The 26,247-nt window shown below is 43.9% G+C and overlaps 1 protein-coding gene across 1 annotated transcript in view; it reads right to left on the bottom strand.

The window, feature by feature from the left end:
* LOC121002189 (cytidine monophosphate-N-acetylneuraminic acid hydroxylase-like) overlaps positions 1-25,431 on the bottom strand; it is a 111,579-nt gene extending 86,148 nt beyond the window's left edge. The window contains exons 1-5 of the mRNA XM_040433532.1: positions 25,299-25,431; positions 14,724-14,833; positions 4,009-4,199; positions 2,798-2,945; positions 1,623-1,704 (exon numbers count right to left, since the gene is read on the bottom strand). Of these exons, the coding sequence (XP_040289466.1) occupies positions 1,623-1,704; positions 2,798-2,945; positions 4,009-4,199; positions 14,724-14,833; positions 25,299-25,383 (616 nt within the window). The 5' untranslated portion in view covers positions 25,384-25,431. The remainder of the gene's footprint in view (positions 1-1,622; positions 1,705-2,797; positions 2,946-4,008; positions 4,200-14,723; positions 14,834-25,298) is intronic.
* Positions 25,432-26,247: the final 816 nt, after the last annotated feature.

The raw sequence follows: 26,247 nt of genomic DNA, 5'->3' as shown, positions 1-26,247 counted from the left end.
CCCCAGCGACGTACCCTCAACACCACGACAATCCCCCGCGGAAAGAAACCCCCTCCCCAACCCCCCAACCCTTCCACCTCCCCAATCCCCCACTCCCATCATGACCTGCGAGTCGCAAACTGTGACTCATAGGTCTCTTACTATAGACTATCCCCCCCCTTCCCCCCCGCCGTCGACCCCCCCAGCTCCTCCTCGCAGCAACACGGGCAGACTATTTAATGCCCTTAGAGTCCATCCAGTCAGCTACCTCATTTAGGTTAGAGAAAAATTGGACAGCTTCTTTGTAGATGACCCGTAGTTTCGCAAGGTACATCATAGAGTATTTTAGTTGTGCTTGTATCAATCTCTTTTTTACGTCCTTATATTCTCTTCTTTTATCTTGCGTAACTTTAGAAAAGTCCGGATATATCTCTATATTAACGTCATTGTATTTCACCGTTTGTATCTCTCTTTTCCACCTAAGGATGTAGTCCCGATCTCTTGAAGAGGTCATTTTAATTAACAATGGCCTTGGTGCTGACCCTGGTGGGGGTTTTCTTGTTGGAATGCGATGTGCTCTCTCCACTGTGAGTGTTGTAGCTGCCTCTGCGGTTGTTACAGTATTTGCCGACCATTTTTGGATAAAGCCTGTGGGGTCATCTTTTTCTGCTCCTTCCGGGAAACCCACTAATTTCAGATTATCTCTCCGAGATCTGTCTTCCAGGTCCGCCATTTTTTCCTTCAGTGCTTTATTATCACTTTCTACTGTTTCTAACCTTTTTTTAATCTGCCTGGATTCTTTTTGCAATTCTGTTGTTAGAGTTGCGTACTCTTTAACACGTTGCCTCATTTTATTTAGGTCATCTCGGATTAATGAGATATCAGTCTGCACTGCTGCCACTGTGGTTGTCAGGGTGCTTAATGATTGATTAGTAGTTTCGACTGCCTCCAGTATACCCGCTAATTTGCGATCAATATTGCTCATCTGGTTATCTGCTTCTGCTACCCGATTTTCTCTTGCTCTATTTTCGTTCTCTTCACAGTCCTCCGTTTGTGATGTTTGTTTCTGATTGCTCCTTGTTTTAGCTGATGGGGGTGGAGATTTGAGATATTTATCTACCTGTGTCCTTGCGATGCCCCCTTTAGGTGAAGATGTTCCAATAGACTTTCTATTGGGTAATTTAGGGGCCATTTAAAAAAAAAAAAATTCCACCCTCTTTTCCTTCCCCCCTTCCCCTTCTCTCCCCCTCCTCCCCTTATTCCGCCTCCTCTTGCCCTCTTTTCCTACTCTTGCGAAGCTACCTTAGGAGTTAGTATTATTCAAATTATTCAAATCTCTGTGTTTCTAAACAAAATGTCATAAATAACATATAAAGATAGTCAGAGAGTCTTACGTATCCGATCTTCTTCTTCGTTCTTAAGTCTCTAGACATTGTTATCTAAACTAATAAGCAAACATCTTCAATTGTTTTTCAATGGCTTTTGTTTCAAGTTAATACGATGAGTTAAGAAATTTGAGTTAAGAGTTTGAGTGTTAACTCTGCTACATCTGTAATTTACTATGGACAACAAAAACTGTTTTTCTTTTAGACAGTATCAGATATCTTCCCAATTTTTATAAATAATCCCTAGCATTGATTTACCTTTATATTCTACTATGATGCATGTATCAATTTCAGGGTGAATACCATCCATCAGAATCATAAAGCGGAGATGTTCATTGACCTAAATAAAAATAATAGTGTTTATGAAGGCATCACTGGTTTCTAATTTAGGTAGCTATCTATCCAGTAACCTGGATTACAATATTGCATCATTATACACTGAGGTAGGGAATAACAACATGTACAACTACAGCCAAATTTCTAATCAATAAAAATAAATCAGCCATTTTTTTATATAAGGCTGGGTAACATTACATTTTAGCCGTCTTCTGGCCTTTCCATCGGGGGTATAAGTTTGAATGTCCAAAATTGGTATTGACATTTGTACCACAACTGATCCATTCACTTCAGTTAGGCAAATGGTAGTCCAAAACATTTATATTTTGAGGCTCCATTCACACGTCCGTATAATGGGTCCGCAATTTGCGGAACAGGTGCGGACCCGTTCGCAATTGCGAACAAGAATAGGCAGTTCTATGGGGCTGCCGGCCGGCTATATTGCAGATCCGCAATTTGCGGACTCAGTTTGAAAAGATTTTCAGCCACTTCTATGCTTTCTGCCAGACAGAATAGCATAGTCTACCATGCTAGTCTGTCTGGCAAAAAGGATGGAAATGAACAGAAAGTCCATCAAACAGAGTATACACATGAATGGGAAATTGTACCATTTTTGGGTATTCAAACGTATAGCCGAAAGAGAAAGTTTATCAGAGCCTAAGGCTACTTTCACACTAGCGTTTTTGCTGGATCCGGCAGGGTTCAGCAAAAATGCTTCCGTTACTGATAATACAACCATCTGCATCCGTTATGAACGGATCCGGTTGTATTATCTTTAACATAGCCAAGACTGATCCGTTATGAACTCCATTGAAAGTCGATGGGGGACGAATCCATTTTCTTTTGTGTCAGATTGTGTCAGAGAAAACGGTGTTTCCCAGTACGGAAAGCAAACCATAGCCAATTGGATCTGTTAGGTTCCGTTCATGTCAGTTATGTGCCGAATGCGGCACTTCCGTTATTTTCATTCTTCTGCTCCTATAGCAGAGCAGAAGAATGGAAAATAATAGCAAAGATGTGAACGAGCCCCAATCAGTTTAATTATATTGTGTCTATAATATTTTCAATCATTATTTAAAAGAAACAATTTGGCTGACCTGCTGCCATATTCCAAAAGGAACAGCATTGACATTTGTTAGATTAATGCCACTCTTTTCCAAGTACCAAAAGACTGGGCGTTCAGTTTTGCCCACAAATATTGGAACATCTGGTCTTCTTTCAGAAAGCTTCTTCAATGTTGGATAACTGAGGAACAATTAGCACAAAAAAAAAAATCTTACTTGTGGTAATAAAGCTTGTCAAATGTCAAGTCAGTGGGGGTTTGCCCTCAAGGCATTATTTGTGAAACTTGGCCATCCTTTAAAAAACAACTGAAAACTTTGCTAATGGTTCACCAACAGTTGGACTCTTGTTGGACAAGGTAATGAAGGTCTACAATATATACTGTACACTCAGTATTATTATCTAGAGAAATGCAAAATTGTATCAGGTCAGCAGAGACAATTTAAAGTGGTTGTGCAGCATCAGGATACTGATGACCTATCCTCAGGATCAGCTGGTTGAAATGGCTATGGCGCCCATGTTAATTTGTATGGAAAGGAAGGTGTAATTATACTTCACCACCTCTACAAGGGAGACAGCATGCAGGAACACTGAAGAAGATGCAGCACTCGCATGAGTGCCTCAGCCTCTTCCACCAGCTGATTGTCCTGACCTTCACTAAGCCTACATTCACATGACCGTATGTGTTTTGCCGTCCGCAAATTGCAGATCTGCAAAAAAACGGATGACGTTCCGTATGGCATTTAATTTTTTGCCGAATCCATTGTAACAATGCCTATCCTTGTCCACAAAATGGACTAGAATAGGATATGTTCTATTTTTTTTGCTGGGTTATGGGACGGACATACTGATGCGGTTAGCACATGGTGTGCTGTCCGCATTTTTTGCGGACCCATTGAAATGAATGGGTTCTCATCCAGTCCAGCAAAAAAAAAAATGGAATAGACACGGAAACAAATTGCGTTCGTGTGAATGTAGCCTAATCCAGAGTATAGGTCATCAATATCCTAACACTACAAAACCACTTTAAGAATTGATTTACAGTGAATGGGTGCTACACCATTGGCTATCCAGTGATGAGATGTTGTATGAGTATGTCACTAGGGACTGAAGGGTTGTAGGGGAGAGAAAGGATTGTGATAAATTTCATTTTAAAAGAATAATTTAGCAATTTGCAACTTTCTCATGAGAACCACTCTGTTGCTACATTTCTAGAAAATATTTTTTTGTATCTGAACATACATACCTTAGATGATCAGAATGCATGTGACTTATATAAATTAAATCTGCCCTGCACAATCTCTCCAACCAATCAGAAGGAGGCTCATGAAGCAGCCACCATCCTCGAGCAAAGGCTGGACCAGTCAGCCAGGGATCAAAAACCATGTATGTTTCACCAAGCTTCAACTCCATGCAGGCATGAGTGAGATAGGTAATCTATAAAAACATGACATTTGTTACTATTATTCTTTACTAAACCACCTTGTTTATAAGTGCAGTGAAATATATTTGATACAGCCACCTAAAATGGTTTTCCACAGTACACTGTCAATACCTAGGTTATAAGGGAATTTAAAATCTGTAAATATGTAACATAAATTTAGGGGTTGGCTTCTGAAGAATTTTCACTGTATTTGCTTGTAACATAATGTGAATTCAAAAGATTTGAGAATGAGTAAGCTTACGGAGGCTAAGTGAATAAATATATTTACTAAGTGTGATTAAATATATCACAGACAAATCACATACGGAATAATAAAAAAGTAAATACATCACTAGCCTAAATATGCAACATGCAATATGGAGTGAGACTCCGTCGGTCATGCTATAAGTTATGTGTGTTCTTTTGTTTTAATTCACCATGCCTTTCAGCATGTGTTGTCAATTTCATTTAAAGGAGGAGCTTGTAGTTAGTGCGTCCACCTGTTTCTAAGTGGAGGCGCTATATATTCAACCTCCTCCTCAGTATGTGTATGTAATGAGGAAGGATCGCTATTGTCCTTGATCCGAAACATGTAGACTGGAGTGTAACTGGCTTTTAATCTGCACTGAAAAATAAAGGTAACATTTTAATCGAGCTGGACTTTTCTCTCTCCTTTACTTTTGGAAAATGAAAGGTGGAATCTAATTGGTTGCTATGGGCACCTAAGCTAAGTTTTAATTTACACCAGTTTTAATATATCTCCCCAATATGTTTTGTGCAGAAAAATGCATTGCAGCACCTTGTATTATGTTCTTGAATCATTTGCATTTTCCATAATATTAGCGCCATTTCAAAGGAAAATTCTGTAATGAACTTTGTATAAATGTGCCCAATTTGCTTCCAGTGAAGGTAAAAAGTCAGCAGCAAAACAAGACTTAGTTCACAGACAAAAGGGGTCATTTATCAAACTGGTGTAAGGTAGAACTGACTCCACCTTTCTTTTTGGACAGCTACTTTGGAAAATGAAAGGTGGAATCTGATTGTTTGTTATGGGCAACTAAGCCAGTTCTACTTGACACCAGTTTAATAAAGGACCCCATTTGTCTTTTTCTAATGGTTCTGTGAGGAAATTATACCTTTAACCCCTTCTACCCCGGGCCAGTTTTCACTTTCCTGCCCAGGCCATATTTTGCAAATCTGACATGTGTCACTTTATGTGGTAATAACTTTAAAATGCTTTTACTTCTACAGGCCATTCTAAGATTGTTTTCTCATCACATATTGTACTTCATGACAGTGGTAAAAATGAGTCAAAATTTTTATTTATTTATAAAAAATATCAAATTTACCAAACGTTTTGAAAAATTAGCAAATTTCAAAATGTAAAATGTTCTACTTTTATAATAGATAGTAATACCTCCAAAAATCATTTTCATGTTTGGATCATTTTGAAAATTACATTTTATTTTTTGGGGACGTTAGAAGGCTTAGAAGTTTAGAAGCAAATCTTAGAATGTTTAATAACATATCCAAAACCCAATTTTTTTGCTTCTAAACCTATGTGCACTACCTGCATAGTTGTCCTTATGCCCACAACACAAGTGGGAGTCAACTATTCATGCTCACGCTCACACGCTGCCCACCTATTTCTGCCTTGACAATACATTGATTAGGGGGTATTCAAATTTTTAATGTGAAAGAAAATATTTCAAGGTGTGTAGTGAGCATTTTGACCCATTGGGCATTTCACAGAATTAGGAAACGCTTGGCTTTGAAAAAGAAAAATTACATTTTTTTCCAGAAAAAGTTTTGTTATACCCACATTTTTCACTTTCACGCAGCCCCTTTCACTTCTATGGGGCCTGCGTTGCATGAAAAACGCAGAATATAGAATATGCTGCAATTTTAACGCAACGCACAAGTGATGCGTGAAAATCACCACTCATCTGCACAGCCCCATTGAAACGAAGGGGTCCAGATTCAGTGCAGGTGCAATGTGTTCACCTCATGCATTGCACCCCCGCGGAAAACTCACCCGTGTGAAAGGGGCCTAAGGCTCTCTGCCATGAGAACATCCTGGCCGTTAAGGACAAGAGGGATGTCCTTGTACTGACCACCATTCACACTCACACCAGTTCTCCTGCCCGAGTGCGAGGTACCACAACCACTGTCAACAAGCCAGACTGCATCCTTGATTACAACAGGCACATGGGAGGGGTTGATCTGTCTGATCAAGTTCTGAAGCCCTACAGTGCCATGCGTAAAACTAAGGTGTGGTACAAAAAGCTGGCTTTATACATTGTACACATGGCACTGTACAATGCGTACATTTTACGCAGGCCACACAGGAACTTTCCTTCAGTTCCAAGAGGTGATCATCAAGGCCCTAATTTTCCAAAGTCAGGAAGGGGAGGGCCCGAGTACTTCGGGAGGTCATGGTTCCCGTGTTGTACCGGGACAACATTTCCCCGGTGAAGTCCCACAAACAGCGAAGAGGGGAAAGACCCAAAAAAGATGTTGGGTTTGTTACAAAAGGAGAATACGAAAAGACACCACTTATCAGTACAACACATGCCCAGATAAACCTGGCCTCTGCATAAGGGATTGTTTCCGAACCTTGCATATCCACTTTTTAACAACCACTACATTCTTTTCTTTGAGACAACTGTTAAGTCAAAAGTGCCTTTTCACCCCTTAAAATGTTCGTTCTTGGGTGCTCTTTCCGAAATGGGGTCACTTCTTGGGGTTTTTCATTTCTGAGGACCTCAGGAAATTTATTTAATGCGACATGGCAGCTAAAATCCATGTCTGCCAATTCAGGCCTGTCAGCAAAATTCATATTTTGCCGTTTGCCTGCTGTGCGCCCATACAGCAGGCTACAAGCACATATGGGGTGTTTCCTGAATGGGGAAAAAATGGGGAACACAACCTGGGTTGCATTTTCTTCGTTAACCCCTTGTAGGGAAAAATTGGGGTCTGCTAGTATATATTTTTTTTCACAAATGTTTTCATTATTTCTCAAGTATTTCTGTCTTCTGTGCGAAATCTGTTCGCTGAAAAAGTTCCCTTTCTACTATTTAAAATGTTCATATGGGGGTGCTTTTTCCAAAATGAGGTCACTTCTTGGGGTTTTTCATTTCTGGGGACCTCAGGAATTTATTTAATGTGACATGACACCTAAAATCCATGTCTGCCAATTCAGGTCAGCTAAATCCATATTTAGTGGTTTGATTCTAGAGCCCTGCCATACACATCATTTTTTTTAGCACATATGTGGTGTTGGCGTATTCGGAGGGAAATGGGGAACAAAATGTGGGGTGCATTTTGTCCTGTCCCGGTAGCATGTGCGGATGCGGTGCGATTTTCACACATGGTTGCTAGGAGATGATAGGGATGAGCAACCCCGAACCCCATTAAAGTAAATTCACTGTATTGTTTTCCCTTATAACATGGTTATAAGGGAAAATAATAGCATTGTTAATACAGAATGCATACTAAAATGTGGCTTGAGGGGTTAAAATAAAATAAAATCCTTCTATCTTCATTCAGCAGGACCTGCGCTGACGTCACCACGCTCACCACATGGTGAGCGCAATTACGTCAAAGGTCCTTTTGCAGGTCCTGAAAGAAGAAGAAAGAAGACTATGCCGGCTGCGCAAACAAGTGGATGAGGTGAGTTAATTTTTATATATTTTTTTTAACCCTTCAAGCCACATTTTAGTAAACATTCTGTATTCAGAATGCTATTATTTTCCATTATAACCATGTTATAAGGGAAAATAATAAAATCTACAGAACACCTAACCCAAACCCGAACTTCAGTGAAGAAGTCTGAGTTCGGGTCTGGGTACCACATTCAGTTTTTTATCATGCGCGTGCAAAACGCATTGCACCCGCGCGATAAAAACTGAACAACGCAACGCAATTGCACTCAAAACTGACTGAAATTGCGTGCACACTCGCGCAGGTTTCCCGCAGTGCACACGCGATCCGGAGGAAATCCGGGACGCCCGTGTGAAAGAGGCCTTACTGTCGCCTTTTTGGAGTAGTTGCCCTACCAGGGATCTAGGGAGGCCTCTCAGATTTTTTCTTACTGTGCCGCAAGCAACAGTACCTCTGGCTTTTAGGGACATGAATAGGGGGGTATGCTGGTATAATAGTTATCCACATAGAAGTGGTAACCCTTACCCAGCCGTGGGTGCAGTAAGTCCCACACGATCTTCCCAGTAACTCCTAGGATGGGGGGGCTTTCAGGGGGTTGTATCCAGGAATCTTTCCCTTCATAAACCCGGAACCTGTAGGTGTACCCGGAGGTACTCTCGCACAGCTTGTACATTTTAATTCTGTACCATGCCCGCTTTCAATTATGTATTTATATTAAAGGGAATCTGTCATCTACTTTTACTATTTTAAGCTGTCACCATCGCTATGTTCACTAAAGTACCTTATTTCCAGCAGTCTTCTTTCTACTTGATTTCGTTTTGTCCTTTTGATATAAAAGCGCTTTTTATGATATGCTAATTAGGGTCCAAGGTGCCCAGAGGGGCGTTTTTTTCCCTCTCCGGTGCCCAGTGACGCCCCCCTGCAGTGCCCAAGAACGCCTCCTGATCCTCAAATAACCTCCCACAGCCCCGGCAAACTGATCCGCCCCCTCCCCACGTCATAGTCTACCTTCTAGAAATGCCCCGTCCTTCTTCCTGTCGGCGGCCAGAAAACTTGCGCAGGCGCAGTACCGCCTGTGGCCTGCGCCTGCGCTATCATCAACCTCCTCAGGGCAACAGCGCTCAGGTTACATCACTGGGCTCGGCGCATGCCGAGTGAGACTTTTGAGGCTGTTGCCCTTAGGAGGTTGATGATCGCGCAGGCCCCAGACGGTACTGTGCCTGCGCGAGTTTTCTGGCCGCCGACAGGAAGAAGGACGGGGCATTTCTAGAAGGTAGACGATGATGTTGGGAGGGGGCGGAACCGATTGCCGGGCTGTGGGAGGTTATTTCAGATTCAGGAGGCATTCTTGGACACTGCAGTGGGGCGTCACTGGGCACCGGAGAGGGAAAAAAACGCCCCTCTGGGCACCTTGGACCCTCATTAGCATATCATAAAAAGCGCTTTTATATCAAAAGGACAAAACGAAATCAAGTAAAAAGAAGACTGCTGGAAATAAGGTACTTTAGTGAACATAGCGATGGTGACAGCTTAAAATGCTAAAAGCAGGTGACAGATTCCCTTTAAGCTTCTCTTTGTTTATGTGTTCTTAATTATCCATATGTATATATTTACTGTTCTTTTTATTTTCATCTAGTTCACCTGGTCCACCATGTACAAGTGTTGTTATTTTCATTTCTTGATGACCCCCGGAGAAACTCAGGAAGGAGTATATCAGATGTCTGTCGATTTCATCAGCCTGTATTGTTGATATTGATATGTGGGTATATGTGTGTATGCATGCATGGTATATGTGTGCATGCATACATAGATATATGTATGTGCATATGTGCGAAAAAATTAATAAATCTTTTTTCACTTACTATGACAGTATATATTTTATTTATTTTATAACAATCACTGTATTATGCATTTTTGGCATACACCCCCTTTTTTTTAATTTACTAATTATAATCGTGTTCACTTATGAATTATGTATTTTTCACTTTTTTAATTTATTTATGAGTTGGAATTTTTATGTATTTATGATATATATTTTATTTATTGTATTCACATATAATATTATTTATATTTTTGCACTTATCCATTTATGAATTGTATATGTATATTATATATGATATTTATTTGTATCATAATTGTGTTCACTTATGAATTATGCATATTTCAAATTTTTTCCCTTCTAATTCATTCATGAGGTGCATTTTTTATTTTAATTCTCTTTGTTGTATTTGTTATGCATTTATGATTTATACATATTTTAATTTTTGTATTCACTTATTAACCCCTTAAGGACTTGGCCAGGGACCATGGGGATCAGAAACTGCAGAAAGCGCTGCAAACCGCAGGACTGAATTGACCTGCGGTTTGCGGTGATCGCCGATACGGGGGGCGACCCCCCATGGCGTTGTGACAAGATGCCCGCTGGCATCCCGTTCCGATTAACCCCCGCGGCGCCGCAATCGCATTTTAAAGCCATGACGTATTGGTACGTCATGGGTCCTTAAGGACTCGGGAAACATGCCGTACTGGTACGTCATGCGTCCCTAAGGGGTTAATTATGTGCACTTATTCACTTATGAATTGTAATATCTATATGTACTATTATGTAGAATGATACTAGGCTGTGCCGTTGAGTAATCTGGGACATCGATTCCATTATACTATTGCACTTTAGATGTTTCTATTCCATTATTATCTATTTCTGATAAATAGTAGTTTATGGTTTGAGGACCTTCCTGGGTTGTGACGCGAGCGGTCACATGACTGGCCATCACATGACCGCCGTGTCATGAGGCGGGTTTATGCGTTCAGTCACCTAACTGGCCATCGGGCGGCTGGGCACATCCCACCTATTCTCCGTGGACGCCATCTACGGCAGACACATGGTGAGCCTGCTGTTTTAATTTTTTCTAATAACATACAGGTGAGCAAGGCATTTTAAATATGGGCACAACTACAGGGTGAGCCACATCCCCCAGAGGAAGGCATTTTCAATAATTCAATAATTTCACTATTGAAACGTCACAGATTATACAAGGCCTCATCTCTTGTGGAATACAGTACCCCGAATTAGCACAAATCACACCCTGCCAGTTGGTGAACATAATAGCACCTTCCTCCCTTAGAAAAGGTTATTTAAAATCACACCTCACATGCAATGACAGCAACCTATGACAAGTCATTCAACTTATTAGCATTTAGATCAACCTGGTCAATATGTAAAATAACCCTTTCATGTATTGTATATAGCAGATACCAGTATTGTTTAACAAAGTTTCAGTTGTACTTTGCCACACATTATGTTCCTACCCCCAAGGCCCCCTAAGAATACCAGTATTGTTTCAATTGTATCTTGCCAGACACTATGTTCCCACCCCCAAATGCCCTATAAGTATGTGCTGCGAAATACAGATTTCAGATATTGACAACCCAAGTTCAGTCTGGGCTGATCTTTACCTCCTGGCCAGAGCAAATCGGATATTCGTTGTACAGGGAAATATTCACGGGTTGGAGGTCTGATGCCTCATCGTATAACCATCATAAACCTGCCTGAAGGAAAACCGTTAACAGCATTCTAGCTGAAACGCGCTTCGGGGTACGTGGCTCTCCTGAGGTCGACATTACTATTTTATGGGTATGTTACGCTATGGTGTGAGGTCTTTTACATGAGTGGTTGGGGCCTGCATATGTTATCTTTGATACACTTGCCCATTTGCCATATGTTATAGGGACATCGCTCTTTATATTTATCTGGTGCGATCTCTCTTTCTTAAAGATTTTGTGCTCACTAACAGTGGGCATGGCCATTTAAGTGATTGATCTATATACATATATACATTTTTGCTTACGGCCCCATTCTTAGGGCATTGATAGTCATTTCCTTTGCACATAGAGCACTACGCACTTGCACTTTTTGATATGATCTGGATACTCGTGATATTTGTGTGATTTCTGTATATATCAGTGTATCTAGTGTATAATCTAGCCAATTGTGGTTGTCTCATTACCCACTGGTTTATGGTGTCATGTCCCCTCGGGTGTAGTCCACTTTTTTATCCGATGTATTACATAATATATATTTTTTATGAGAATTATTGAATAAAGTATATTTACATTTTGCTACTAAACCCGTTTAGTCTCAGTTTATCTTTTGTTTGTGTATGTTCACTATATGTGAACGCAAATCTGTGTATTTTGTGATTTGTTTAACTGCTTGCTGAGCAGGTACTGGCGGAATTTAACCCTTCCTTTAAAATGTACAAGGGACTTGTCTATGCTAATTTCTTTTTCTGGGGTGAACACCTCTGTAAATTTGGAGTTGAGGTGCTCCAGGAGGAATAGACGGTCAAATTGTGGGTCATTTATCATTATAATGTAGGAATTTCAAAATGGATTCAAATCTTGAGCGGGACATGGCCATATTGTAAATTGGAGTGTTGTACAAGACATCTGAACTCAATTATTGTCTCATTTCGGATTTTTTTTTTTACCAGGCCCATATGCAGCAATCCTCAGGCGGTGTGGTCCATAGGGGATCACTATGGGGGGTGGAGCTACTTCATCTCTCCTGGGGCGTCTCCTTGAGGGTCCCTCATCACCAGATGACGATGATTATGAAGGAGTAGAGGAATGTGGCATCCTCTTCTCCCTCACTTGCAGACTCTGTTTCAGAGGCAAGGATGGTGTATGCCTTTTGAACGGAGTACATTCTCTGGGATGGATGGACGGACATTTTTATTTTTATTGGTATGTGCAAAATGAAAAGTGTCAGGGGGTTGTATGTAGTGATTTAACATGTTAGGGGGCTTGTAATGAATTTAAAATAAAATTTATGATAAAAAAAAAAAAGAGAAAGAAATTAAAAAGAGAAAAAGAAAAGAGAAAAAGATATAAATGAATAAGATACAAATAAAAAAAAAGGCTAAAAAAAATAAAGCACTGAAACCTGAGCAGAGGCTGTCAGTAATTGACAGTACTGACCGCCGCTCAGCAGGTGCAGGACCCACGCACGTGCGTAGGTGTAAAAATCTAACCTAGTGCTAAAAAAAATTTATATATATATATATATATATATATATATATATATATAGCTAGGTGGCACAAAAAAAACCACAAGTGCTGATCAGCACTTGCCAGTCACAGCTCACACACAGAAAAAGTGGTGCAGAGCTGGAAAATTCCAAAAAAAAAAAAAAAAATAAAGGCAAAAAATGCAAAAACAAAAAAAGGACAGACTGGAGTCCGCCGGGGAGAGGGAGGGGGGTTGGAGGGACAGGAGCAGGGAATATGGGGATCTGAGACTGCTGCAGATGAGCCAAAGATGTTCCAGATGTTGTTGTTATTCTTCTTCTGAAAGTGAAAAGTAGTGAAAGGCACCCATTTGTGGTGGTACCACAAGTCCCAGCTGACAACCAGCATCATAATAGGGAACAAGTCCTCTCTGCAAGCAGTCACCGAGCTAGAATGGCTGCCTGCAGAGAGGCACCAACTGTTCTTTTAGCTGTATAGCGCTGCCATTGGCTGGAGCGTTGTTCCAGCCAATCGCAGCGCTGGGAGGGGACATCAGTGTCTGATGTCCCCTACCTGGCCTCGGAGGTGACATAGACTGATGTAATCAACCTGAATCACCTTTCGTCCCAGCCACCAGCAGCCCTACAGATTAGCTAATAGTAGCATAGTGCTGCCATTGGCTGGAGCGTTCCTCCAGCCAATCGCAGCCCTGGGAAGGGACACCTGTGTCTGGTGTCCCCTCCCTGACCTAGGTGATATGGGCTGTGTGTCATCCCACCTCTAGCCAAGCACCCCTGTAGCACCATACATTGCTGGCGCTGCGATGGGCCGGTCTTCACTAACCGGCCAATCGGGGCTGCAGGGGGGCGGAAAAACTCTGTCACCCTCAGTTAAGATGGCTGCCTGCCGATTAGTGCTGCATCGCGCGGTGACCGGAGTTAACCATGACGTACTATTACGTCAAGATGCGGGAACGCACTGGCTTCCATGACATAATAGTAAGTCATGTCCTCCGCTCCGCTCAGCAGGCGGACCCCTGAACGCAGCTTGCAGCGTTCGGGTGTCCGCCTGGCCGTGCGGAGGCAAACGGATCCGTTCAGACTTACAATGTAAGTCAATGGGGACGGATCCGTTTGAAGTTGACACAATATGGCTCAATTTTCAAACGGATCCGTCCCCCATTGACTTTCAATGTAAAATCTAAACGGATCCGTTTGCATTATCATGATGGTAATGCAAACGGATCCGTTCTGAACGGATCTAAGCGTTTGCATTATAGGTGCGGATCCGTCTGTGCAGATACCAGACGTATCCGCACCTAACGCAGGTGTGAAAGTAGCCTAAGCAAATATCTCATCAAATATGGGGACAAATTAATTCCTTAATTCCACATTAATCTCCTGCACCCCTTTAATACTTTATTCCTTTACTCTTTGGCCAGATTAGAATCACAAATCGCCACAACCCCAGCATTGCAAAAAATCCAACAGTGCTGATTTTTTTTAGCAATTTTGGGATCATGGTTGCGACAACTTTCCGCTTTGGTTGCATGATGCTTGTTGCGGCCAAAGTCATCATGTAGCCTCAGGTTATATGTGGTTTTAAATTATGTGTTCTTTTTCACTTGGGTTCAACATGACCACCTTTCCTAGAGAATTGATTTGGAAAGTAAATCAGTGGTTCTCTGGATACCAATGTCCAAACCTTTCCCTAGAATGTATGCTAGAAAAGTGATTAAAGCCATAGATTTTTCATGAATGTTCTTCCGACATGTGACAAATTCTGTGGAAAAGCTAATGTTGGAGCAGTGTGGGCATGTCATGTGTATGTGACATCTCATACTGTATTATAGCATGACACCTTACCTGAAGTTCTCCAATTTCTAAATCCTTTGGAATTTGAGGGTCAGTATCCCAGGGATTTGGTGGATTTAATTCAACAAGTGACATGCCATCGTCTTCACCCTTTTCAATGACTGAACAATAACAAGGAAATATGGTGTAATTATATAAATAGTTCCATATAGTTATGCATCAAGGTGAATTATTGACATCTTGTGCAATGCATAACAAGCCATGTTAAATGGCTTATCTCATGAATAATGTAAAAAATGGAAATCATAATAATATAGTACATGACAACTTCTTTCTAACAAAGCTGATAGAAGCAGCCCTGTACCTCAAATGCTCTGCTAGATTTATTTCAAGCTGTCAGCTTAGGGTGTGTGTGTATGTGTCCTTTCTGCTGCAGCTGGTGGAAGTTGATGGATGGAATGTGCTGCCTTCTCAGTGAGGACAGAGAAATTAGAAAAAAAAGCTGCAGGTTGTGCTATACAAATTGTTTTCATTGAATAACTTAAGAGCTTTATTACAGTTTTAATTACATGCAATTGCAAAAGTAGATCCAGGTGCTGGTTTAACCTTTTCCATACAGCGGTCCGTACGGACCGCTGTATGGAGAGGGTTAAACGGCTGACATCGCATCACCGATGTCAGCCGTTTATACCAGGGTGTCAGCAATGTGCTGGCACCCTGGTATACCCACTAGACGCCAACGATTATTCAAGGGGAGGCGGGCGGGGGATCGCGATCCAGCCTGCCGCACCGCCTGCCTCCCGCACCGCCTGCGACACGCCCCCTGCACCACCCGCCCACATAATATCATTCAGGGGTGCAGGGGGGGGTTAATAAAACTTTATTTTGGGCATTTTAAAGTTTGATCCCCACGGTCAGAGACCGCGGGGATCAGAATCGGCTAAAAGCGCAGCAAACCGCAGGTCTAAATTGACCTGCGGTTTTCTGCGATCGTCGATACGAGGGGGTCAAATGACCCCCTCCCCCCGCGTTGTTACGGGATGCCGGCTGAATGATTTCAGCCAGCATCCCGTTCCGATTAATCCCCGCGGCGCCGTAATCGCGAATTAAAGCCATGACGTACCGGTACGTCATGGGTCCTTAAGGATTCGGGACCCACGCCGTACCGGGACGTCCTAAGTCCTTAAGGGGTTAAAGAGGCCGCAGAGAGGGGCTCAGAGCGGCCACGGGCCCCGCTGCAGTGTGGCTCGCCTGGCTCAGCCTCTTTCCATTAGTCCGTCCGCTTACCGCTGCCCGCCACGGCACCACCGCCACGAAAATATAGTTAGTTGCGGGCCGGTGTTGGGTGGTGGGCTTGGGGGCCCCCTTGGACTCAGGGGCCTGGGGGCAATTTCCCCCCTTGCCTATATGGAAGCGCCGGCCCTGCAGCTGGGTGAGATAACTGAAATCCAGAAAGCTGCAGTGGTTTCAGCAAAGTGTAGTTTGCTGAGACAGTTTTGTCTAGATGTTTTTCTGGGCTGGATTTCATGTGGACTGGTGGATAGGTTTGGTAGTGGGATCTGCCAGTCCACATCCTACCACTACATGTATTGTCTTTTGCCAGAGGTAATTGCAGGTGAGGCCTGCTGCTTTGGCTGAGGGGCCACGAGACTTTGTAAAGCCTGAGGTTTGGGGGCCCAGCGTCGCCTACGCAAAGAGGGTCACACGGTCAGAGTCGGGAGGACTTCTGGACCATCTACTTCAAGGGTGCTGGTGTGGTCACAGCATGGAGGCTGCTGGACCGTATATGGCTGAGGAAGCCTGATCTCTTCCCCGTCTGGACTTGTGTCTGATGAGCAGACCTGTTAAGGCTTGGAGCCTGAAACCCTGTGTACAAGCTGTGCTTAGAGGTGAGTCAGGGAAAACTACTGTGCATTAGGAAGTGCCTAGACGGGTAGGTGTTTATTTGATGCTTATGTTTGTGCGTGTGCTTAAGTGCCACAATAAAGCACCAGTTTGGACATTAAATCCTGTTGTCTGTGAAGAAGTACTTTTTTAACTATTTTAAACTTTTTTTAAGTCACCCTAGGTGACTATTGCTAGCAATCATTGGATTGCCAACTATGTTCTGTGATGGGTATATATCTATCACAGAACACACCATGTACTGTATTCAAATACACTGCTGTTACCTGCTGGCCTGTATTTGAATATTCTGGTGATGGGTATCAGAGCCTGCTTGAAGCTCCGAGCCATCACCGGCACATAACAGCTTCCTCAATCTCAGCCATTGAATGTTGTTACGGGTGCAGAAGTGCTCGGCTCCCGCATCCGCACCAGATGCCATGGTAACATTTGATCACGGTATCTGAGGGGTTAAATATGTGTGATGGCCTTATGGCTGATCACATACTTTTCCCCTGGGCCTGCTGACCGTGGGTGCCATATTCAAAGTGCAAACCTCTACTGTACATGTACGGCGGAGGTTGTGAAGGGGTTAATGGGGCTAGCGGGCCTTCAGATAGCTTCCAGCAGTGTCGGATCCAGACATCTCCAGCATGCTACTGTCTGCCAGAACAGCCTGCCGGAAATGCTAAGCGCTACTGCAAAAATAGCCTTACATACTATTCCCACCAGGGTTTCCATAATTTTCGCAGTTAGCGACGTCTTCTATCCTGTAAAATTGCATTTTGTTAATCCATTCCTTATGGGAGGGTCGGGGAGTGGAATTTACAGTTTAGACGACGCTATGATATATTTGAAAAGGTTTGATTTTGAGGGGGTTTGCAAAAACACAGTAAAGACAATGATGTTGGTTTGATATATTTGACTTATAACAGAAATGGATTATTATGTTTATTACCTAGCTCTTCTTGGCAGAAACTATCCGGAGGGTTGACGTATTTCATGGTGCTAACATCCAGCTTCCAGTTGTGTTTGGTACAGCGAACAGTTCTAAATTTCATCAGAAAAAAAAGTATTAACAAGTTAATAACTACACTATCAGTTTAAAACATGAAATATCTGTTAAGTCAGCAGGTTCGGGTACGGACACAAATACCTTATTACAATTTTTTTTTTTTTAAATGCGCATTGGAACCAGCAAACCCACGTACCGGGCTTCTCCTCACTATGCTAGGCGGAGACTTCTAACTGTTTTGGAGGCAGGTACTATAGTAACAGCCTAGGGCTGTCCTACTGACCGCCCATTTGTGCCGGTGATGTTACCGGGCTCACCGCTAGGGTGGAAGTCTCTTCCTAACAAAGTGAGGAGAAGCCTGGTATGTCACCGGCAATAAACAAGTAGATCTTGTACTGCGAGATACAGCACAAGCCAAGGGGGAGCATCGGAGCCAGGAAAAGCTCCGGTGCTCCACTCATATAGAGCAAAAGAATAGCTGATATCCGGGTTCAGCCCTGAATCTGGACAACCCCTATAAACACTGAAGAGGAAACAGTGTTCACACGAGTGCCACGGCCTCTTCAAACAGTTAATCAGCAGGGTGCCAAGTGTCAGACTCCCACTGATCTGATATTGATGATCTACAGTATTTTGCTGCAATAGCGCAGATTAACTGAAAGGGATCAATACCTGTGAGGTTATATTCACAAGGAGCAGATTTGTTGCAGAATTTTCTATTTTATTCATCTGAAGACACCTTGCACATGCTGCAGAAACAACTCCATTGAGACATAATGGACAGATTTTCAGTCACAGAAAGTGGTAATCTTTTTAACTCAGTTTGCTATTAATAAAGTGACTTAAAAAAAAAAGTGTGCTATAAAACATGCTTTGCACTGCAAGACACGTTTTTTAATGGCACGTTAAAGGAACATTTTTTGACTACCTAGTGACCGGATTTGCAGGGCTAGTTCGCAGTCGCAATAAATCCAACATAACATTAAAAAAAAACATTGTTCCCTGTAGACATGAACAAACCAGTTCTTAAAAAAAATTGTTTGTTATTAACTTTGCAAAATTGCGCCCGGCATCTGAACCAGAAGAATTTTAGGTTTGTTTAGGATGAATCCTGTAAAACTGCGCCATTTTACTGCACATGTCAGTTGGAAAAAGCACTAGGGAGAAAAAAGAAAAGATGACCATGAAAAGTGGGGGATTGTCCTGATTGGCTCCCAGGCTGACAGACAGCCTGGATGAGCCAATCAGTGCTGCAGCAGGCAGGGAGGTACCCTTGCAGAACAAGAAGAACGTTATACTGTGTTGGGCTGTGAATGAGGGTGCATGGGTCTATTCAGTGTCTGACAGAAAACCGATCTTAATGACAGTGTACATTTACAGTTAAGCTTCTATTCTACTGTCAGGGACACTGAAGGGAAAGGCTACAAAGAAGAAGAATCGTGTGTGGGAGTGAGAAGTGAGGAGCTGAGGCTGGGTGTGCCTGGCAGTACATTCCAGCTAAAATTACTGCCTTATAAAACAGCGGCAGCTGCTGTATGACCTCAAAAGCAGCTACCTGCAAGGACATTCCTTTTATTTTTTTCCCATTTTAACAGAAATATATTTTTTTGTTGTGGTGGGGGTATAAATCAGTGTTGGTGCATCTCCACACAGTTGAACTTTAATATTTTTGGGGGTTGAAGTTTGGAAAAAAAGAGCGAGAGTTGAGCGAATCAAAGTTGACGAAGTGAAATTCGATCCGAATTTTAGGAAAAATTTGATTCGCACCAAATCCGAATTTCCTCACGCTTTGTGGTAACGAATGGCATTTTCTCCTAAAATGGCTGCTGCACGTGTTAGGACATGGAGCAAAGAACTCTGGGAACGAGAGATCACCCACAATACCATGCAACCAATCAGCAGCCAGCCAGCCCTGTGAGGTCACAGCCCTATAAATAGCCTCAGCCATCTTGAATTCAGCCATTTTCCAGTGTACTTAGTGCAGGGAGAGATGCCAGCAGGCGCTAGGGACAGTGGTAGAAAAAACGTAAAAACTTTTATTTTGATGTAAGTTCAGGGAAAGGATAGGGAGGAATCATTCCACAGTATTGAAGCAGAACAGGGTTCAGTAGGGGACTTTACAGCCTGGGTAATAGGAATAATCCTATTACACCTTGCTGCACTGACTGCGGATCCAAATTGCCATTGTACAGCTGTGTAATTCCAGCAAACCGTTCTAGTTATTGGGGTGCAAGTGCTGTTTGATACAACCATTAACAGGGTTTATTACAGGGAAATTTTTCTACAACTTATTTGCCCTTGTGCGGTGCAGTTATATGTTCTGAAGCATTTTTGGCTTGTATTAGTGGGGAAAAAAAGGGTTTATTAGCCGTTGTGTTGTGACGTGAGAAAATTACAGCCCTTTTTGGCATGTACTAGTGGCAAAAAATATTTATTTTCCGTTCAGTGGTGCAGTTATATGTTCTAAAGCCCTTTTTGGCGTGTATTAGTGAAAAAAATTGTCTTTTTAGCCGTTGTGTGGTGAAGTGATAAAGTTACAGACTTTTTTGGGGCGTTTTAATTTCCTTTTTATTTATTTGATCTAACAATATGTCAGACAGAGAAGTGCCAGGCCCTGGACAGGGGAGTGGCAGAGGCCTAAATGTTTCTGCCGCAGGTACAGGTCGCAGCAGAGTAATGGGGCGTGGCAGCAGGAGTCGCAGCGAGAGGCCTGAGATCCCAGTGTCATCTAGCGGTCATGACCAGCAACCCAGCAGTTCTTGAATGGTTGACTCAGTCATCCACTTCGTTCCAAGTGAAATCAGATACCCCCAGCCAAGAGTCGGTGGGTTCGTCAGATACAACCCTTAGCTGGCATGGTGTCACGGTGGGGAGTGGGTGAAACCCCCCCACCATGCGGTGTCAAAGGGTAAAAGGGGATCAGCCTGGCCAAAAGGAGTAATAAGGGAGCAGGTCACCTCCTACAGCAGGGATCAGCAACCTTTGGCACTCCAGCTGTGGTGAAACTACAACTCCCAGCATACAAACATGCTTGGCTGTTGTTGGAACTCCCATGGAAGTCGATAGAGCATGCTGGGAGTTGTAGTTTCACCACAGCTGGAGTGCCGGAGGTTGCTAACCTCTGTCCTACAGCATCCCTAATCCTCTCCCTGACTCCTCACTGTATTAGCGGACCCCGATGGTAGGACGACTCATACTCAGGATTCCTAGAGACCCTAAGTCACCCTGGTAATCCCTCACCAAGGAGCAGGGAAGAGACGACCTGTTCATCCCAGTCATGGATGAACAGGAGTCTCTATCTAAGGCCAGGCTGCAAGGAGAGGGGAGCACATACAGCGTAAGGAGATGGCAGGTAAGCAAAACCCACATAACACACTTACCTGCCACAGACACACTGACTGGAACCTGTGCACAAGTGCTGCTGTCCACACCAACATTAAAGGACACAGCACACACCACAAACCACACAGGAACCCAGGACACCCATAGCTGCAATAAACATGAGACAGGGGAATGTCTAGCAAACATGCTGGACACCAAACACCACCAGACATGTAACACCAAACTAGACATACCAACACCCTTAACATAACCCACTCAATACAAATAGGGACAGGAAGGGAAGGAGACACCGGGATGACATTGATGACCACAAGGGTGGCCCTCACTAGACAGATGGAACACCCTGGACTGGAGCAGAGCTCCAGCAGCAACGACAGCTGAAATACAACTGACTCCAGCCAGGAAACCACAGAAGATAAAAGCCAAGTGACCACACCCAGTCAGGGAATTAACCCTTACAGCACCAGACAGAGGGAGGCTACAATTTAAAGGGGAAGTGCACACACAAGCATACTAAACACGTGACCACCAGCAACAGCATGCGTGGCAACCATGTCACGGCAATCATCCAGAAGGCCAAGACACTGCCACCGCATGCTCTCACAGCAACACGTTGCCGCGGGCAACTGCAAGTGTGGCAACAGTGTCACAGCGTACACCATAGGCCGTGACACATGGCCCAGGTGCAGGCCCTGTGCCTCACCTGTCCTCAACCTGCCTCTGTCCTTTTCTGTTCCCTCAGCCAGAGAAGTATTATATGCTGTGGGCTCAGATCCACGATACAGCGAGGATGAGCTACTAGAGGACAGTCAGCAGCTACTGGCCAGCCAAGATGTGGAGGAGACATCGGCTGCTTCCTCCTGTAGGTGGGCAAGTAGTGATGAGGAGAATGGCATGGGAGCTGGTGTTGCAAGTGGCTCCTGACCCAGAGACCCTTGAGGAGGACATCAGTGACGTACAGACAGGACTTAATAATGATGATGTAGCTGATCGCATTTGGGAGCCGGGTGAATTAGGGGCTTCATTGTCATCGGGAGAAGAGGGTGGCAGCTTGCCCGTGAGGCAGCAGTGGAGACAGCAAGTCTGGGAGTCAGCAAGGTGGCAGCAATGGGAGGTCGGGAGCCAAACGTGCCCGGGGTAGACTACCCGCTTCGTAGTGGTGCAGAGGTTCACGGAAGCAGCAACGGTAGCAGTCAGTGCGGAGTATTGGGGTTAAAATAACCTACTCGGCAGTGTTTTTTGTTAAGCCGCCGAAGGAGGTGAACATGGCCATTTGTAGAATCTGTGGGCAGAAGCTGAAGCGTGGCCAGGGTGCCAATGTTGGCACCATGGCCCTGCGTCAACATATGGAGTGTTACCATAAAGTGGCCTGGGGGAACCGTGGCCCCGATGTGGTGGTCCTTTTTATCATCTGCTGGTCCTGATGCTCCTGCTCCTCCCCCTACTCCTCATCAGTTATTCCGTCAGCAATCGATCACTGAAGCAATTGCCAAGAGACAACAGTATGCGTGCACTCATCCAAAGGCGCAGAAGCTGAATATGCTCCTGGCCAAGTTGCTGCTGCTGCAGTCCCTCCCTTTCCAAGTGGTGGACTCTGCACCTTTCAGAGAACTTATGGCTTGTGCCAATCCAAGGTGGAGAGTCCAAGCCGTCATTTATTTGCCAAAAAGGCAGTACCATCCCTGCACATATATGTAGAACAGAAGGTGGGCCAGTCCTTGAGCCTGTCGGTGTCTGCCAAAGTGCACGGCAGCGCCGACGTGTGGAGCTGTAACTATGGTCAGGGACAATACATGTCCTTTACGGCTCACTGGGTGAATGTGGTTCCTGCACAGCCACACCAGCAACTTGGCCAGGTGACGCCGCTTCCGCCTCCACGTTCTCACGCTGTTGGTACTGCGACAATGTCTGCCTCCTCATCCTCCAACGTGTCCTCCGCCTCCACTGCAGGGACAATTCACAGTGCCCATCCAACATACCACATGTGCAGGGCACGGCGGTGTCACACTGTTGTGCACCTCGTTTGCCTGGGCGAACAGAGTCCCACAGGGGAGGAACTGCTCCGTGTCCTTCATCAAGAAATCGAATCCTGTCTTTCTCCACAGGAACTCAAAATCGGAACCATGGTGACCGACAACGGGAAGAACATGGTGTCTGCAATGCGTCAAGGAGTTCTGAGCCATGCGCCCCGCATGGCAAATGTATTCAATCTGGTTGTCAAGCGGTTCCTGAAGACATCCTAAAAATGGCCAGAAAACTTTGCATGCACTTCAGATACTCGTACACCGCAAAGCACACCCTCCTTGAGCTGCAGAGGCAGAACGGCATCCCCCAACATAGGCTGATATGCAACATTGCTAGCCGTTGGAATTTAACCCTCCATATGTTGAGCCGACTATACGAACAGAAAGAGGCCATAAATGATTTCTTGATGATCCAAGCGGACAGGAGTACTTCTTTGTGTAACTTCGATGTCAGCCAATGGCAGCTCATGCGGGACACCTGCCATTTGCTCAGGCCCTTTGAGGAGGCCATGTTATTTGTCAGTCGCCAGGACTACGGGATGAACAACGTCATTCCACGGCTTCATGTCCTAAAATAGATGCTGGTAAATCTGGCTGGTCAGGGGACTGGAGACATGGTGCCTAGATCTCACGGCCACATGAGCCCTGTGGGGGCTGAACTGGAGGAGGAGGAGGACATTGGAGCACACGCAATGTGTAGTGAAATGGGTGGTTTTTACACACAGGTAACAGGAAAGAAGGATCAGGAGCAGCTAGTGGGAGATGAGGAAGACGAGGCAGAGGACCCAGACCCACTGTGGCAGTATGCAGTGGAGATGGAGGCAGGGAGTCCCTTCGAGTCCCTTGCACAAATGGCCCGATGCATGCTCACTTGCTTGCATAGTGACTGCCGAATTGTCACCATTCGGCAGAGGGACTTCTGGTTCTCCACCTTGTTGGACCCTCGCTACAGGTCCAAAATGGGGGCCTTTTTTACACCCGCTGAGAGGAAGGACAAACTGAAGTACTATAGAGACATCCTATGTAGTGAGTTGGCCGCTGCCTATCTGTGCCATCGTCCATCCTCTCGCAGCTCTCTGCACTCGTGTTCCTCTGCCATGGCTGCTGTGGTAGGGTGGGGGGTAGGAGCAGTTCCAGCTCCATCAGCAGCAACTTGAGTCTAGAGTCGCTGATGAGCAGATTTCTTCACCCACCTAGTGAAGACACTACTCACCAGCAGCAGCAGCTAGACCTGGAACACAACCTGAACCAGCAGATGGTGGTATACTTGGACAGTACCCTGCCACATCACATTGAAGATCCGCTGGACTACTGGGCAGCCAAACTTGATTTGTGGTTGCAACTAGCAGAGTTTGCCCTGGAAAAGCTGTCCTGCCCAGCCAGTAGTGTGGCATCAGAGCGGGTGTTTAGTGCGGCGGGGGCCATAGTTACCCCAAAAAGAACTCGTCTATCCACCCAAAATGTGGAGAGACTGACCTTTGTCAAGATTAATCAGGCGTGGATCAGCCAGGATTTCCACCAACCAATGCCTGATGCATCAGTCTAGATCATCCATGGTGCCACACCAACACTTTGACAAAAGAGACCGGTTTCTTCTGGCTACCTGCCTCAGCTACTATTCTGATGCTGCCACCCGCCTGATGCCACACATCTGATGCCAAGTGCTCCTTCTTTTACCCACCATCTTCATCTGGTACTCGTATTGCCACCCACCTCCCCACTCTGTCACCGGGTCACTCTGTGGTCTCCTGATGCTGCTATCACCTCCTCACTATACACAACCTACATAGAAAATGCCAGACCGCTTGTACTATATTGTACCGCCTGATGAAGGTACGCTGAAACGCGCGTTGGGGTTGGCGCCATCTTGGAGGAGACACAGAATGGGTAATTGTCCTACATTCCTGTTTTCCATGTATGAATTCATTGCATATGCACTTTAGTGAACAATCATGTTGGATGAACAAGGACTTATATCCACTGTATGTTTCCTCCAGTGATGTCGTTTTATCTCCTGCACCAATTTCTTTCTTTTAATCATGTATGTAATCAATTGTGATTTTTTTGTAATAAAGGATTTAATATAGTACAAGCGGTCTGGCATTTTCTATGTAGGTTGTGCATTTAGTATTATGATTGCCACAGGCTTAGTCATTACTTGAATAAGTAATCATCCCACGGTTGGGGTATATAATCGGATGTTGCACCTCCTCACTATGTCCCCTTGCCACTCTGTGCTCTCTGGTGAAAATACCAACATGATAGTGTTGTGAAATATAGTAAGCTTTTCCTGGACAGTCTGACATTTACACAAAGATATAACAATGTGATAAAGTATATTTAGAAAAGAAACAATGTTACCTGCTATCCAGGTCTTCAATGTCTCTAATGAAGGTTCCACCTTGATGCTTACATACATTTTTACACGCCCGCAATACTTCACCATCTTTAAATACAATAAAGTTCTTTCCTGTTTCCTTATTCCTGAAGAAGTTGATTCCATCATTCAGACTTTCAACTTCACTAGGATTTATATGGAAGAGAATGTTTGCCGTTTGTCCCACGCTATTTAAGATGAAAACACAAAAAAGGTTACATGTCAGGTGGAGTAAAGACCCTTTATTAAAATGTATTGTTAAATGATTCCTGTACTTTACACCCACACTACAGTAGTTTGTGAATGACAGATGTCATTTTTCTCAGTCATCCTATACGCTTAGAATTTCTACCAATGGATGCAGGCTTCACAGGTAAGCACCTTCTTACCATGTCAAATGATATCAGATGCACCCAGCTATCAGTTTCACAGAGAATCTGCGAAGCACTACAATACAAAGCAATTGCATCTACGATTATTCACACAGTTCAGTTCTTTAGATCTCCTAAGAGATCTGATCCCTTATGATAATGCTTTTTATCACAATGTTTAATAGCTCATTTATACTGACTAACAATGTATCATGTTCGATTGATTATAGGAAACCTGATTAAAAAATTTATATCAACACAGCAGAATATGGAAATGAGAGGAGGAACTCCTTTGGGCAAGTTTTTATGAACAAAAGCTGAGGATAGTTTACTTTTGCTATACTTTTAAAGGGCATCTGTCAGCAGATTTGTACCTATGAAACTGGCTGACCTGTTACATGTGCATTTGGCAGCTGAAGGCGTCTGTGTTGGTCCCATGTTCAGATGTGCCCACATTGCTGAGAAAAATAATGTTTTAATATATGCAATAGCACCAGCCCCTTGTACTGTTAGCAATCATACAGTGACCACCTCAGAGTTTCAGCCCCTCATTCAGCATCCC

The sequence above is a fragment of the Bufo bufo genome, chromosome 5, assembly GCF_905171765.1.
Source record: "Bufo bufo chromosome 5, aBufBuf1.1, whole genome shotgun sequence".
NCBI classification, from domain to species: domain Eukaryota; kingdom Metazoa; phylum Chordata; class Amphibia; order Anura; family Bufonidae; genus Bufo; species Bufo bufo.
This window is presented reverse-complemented; position numbering and strand designations above follow the sequence as displayed.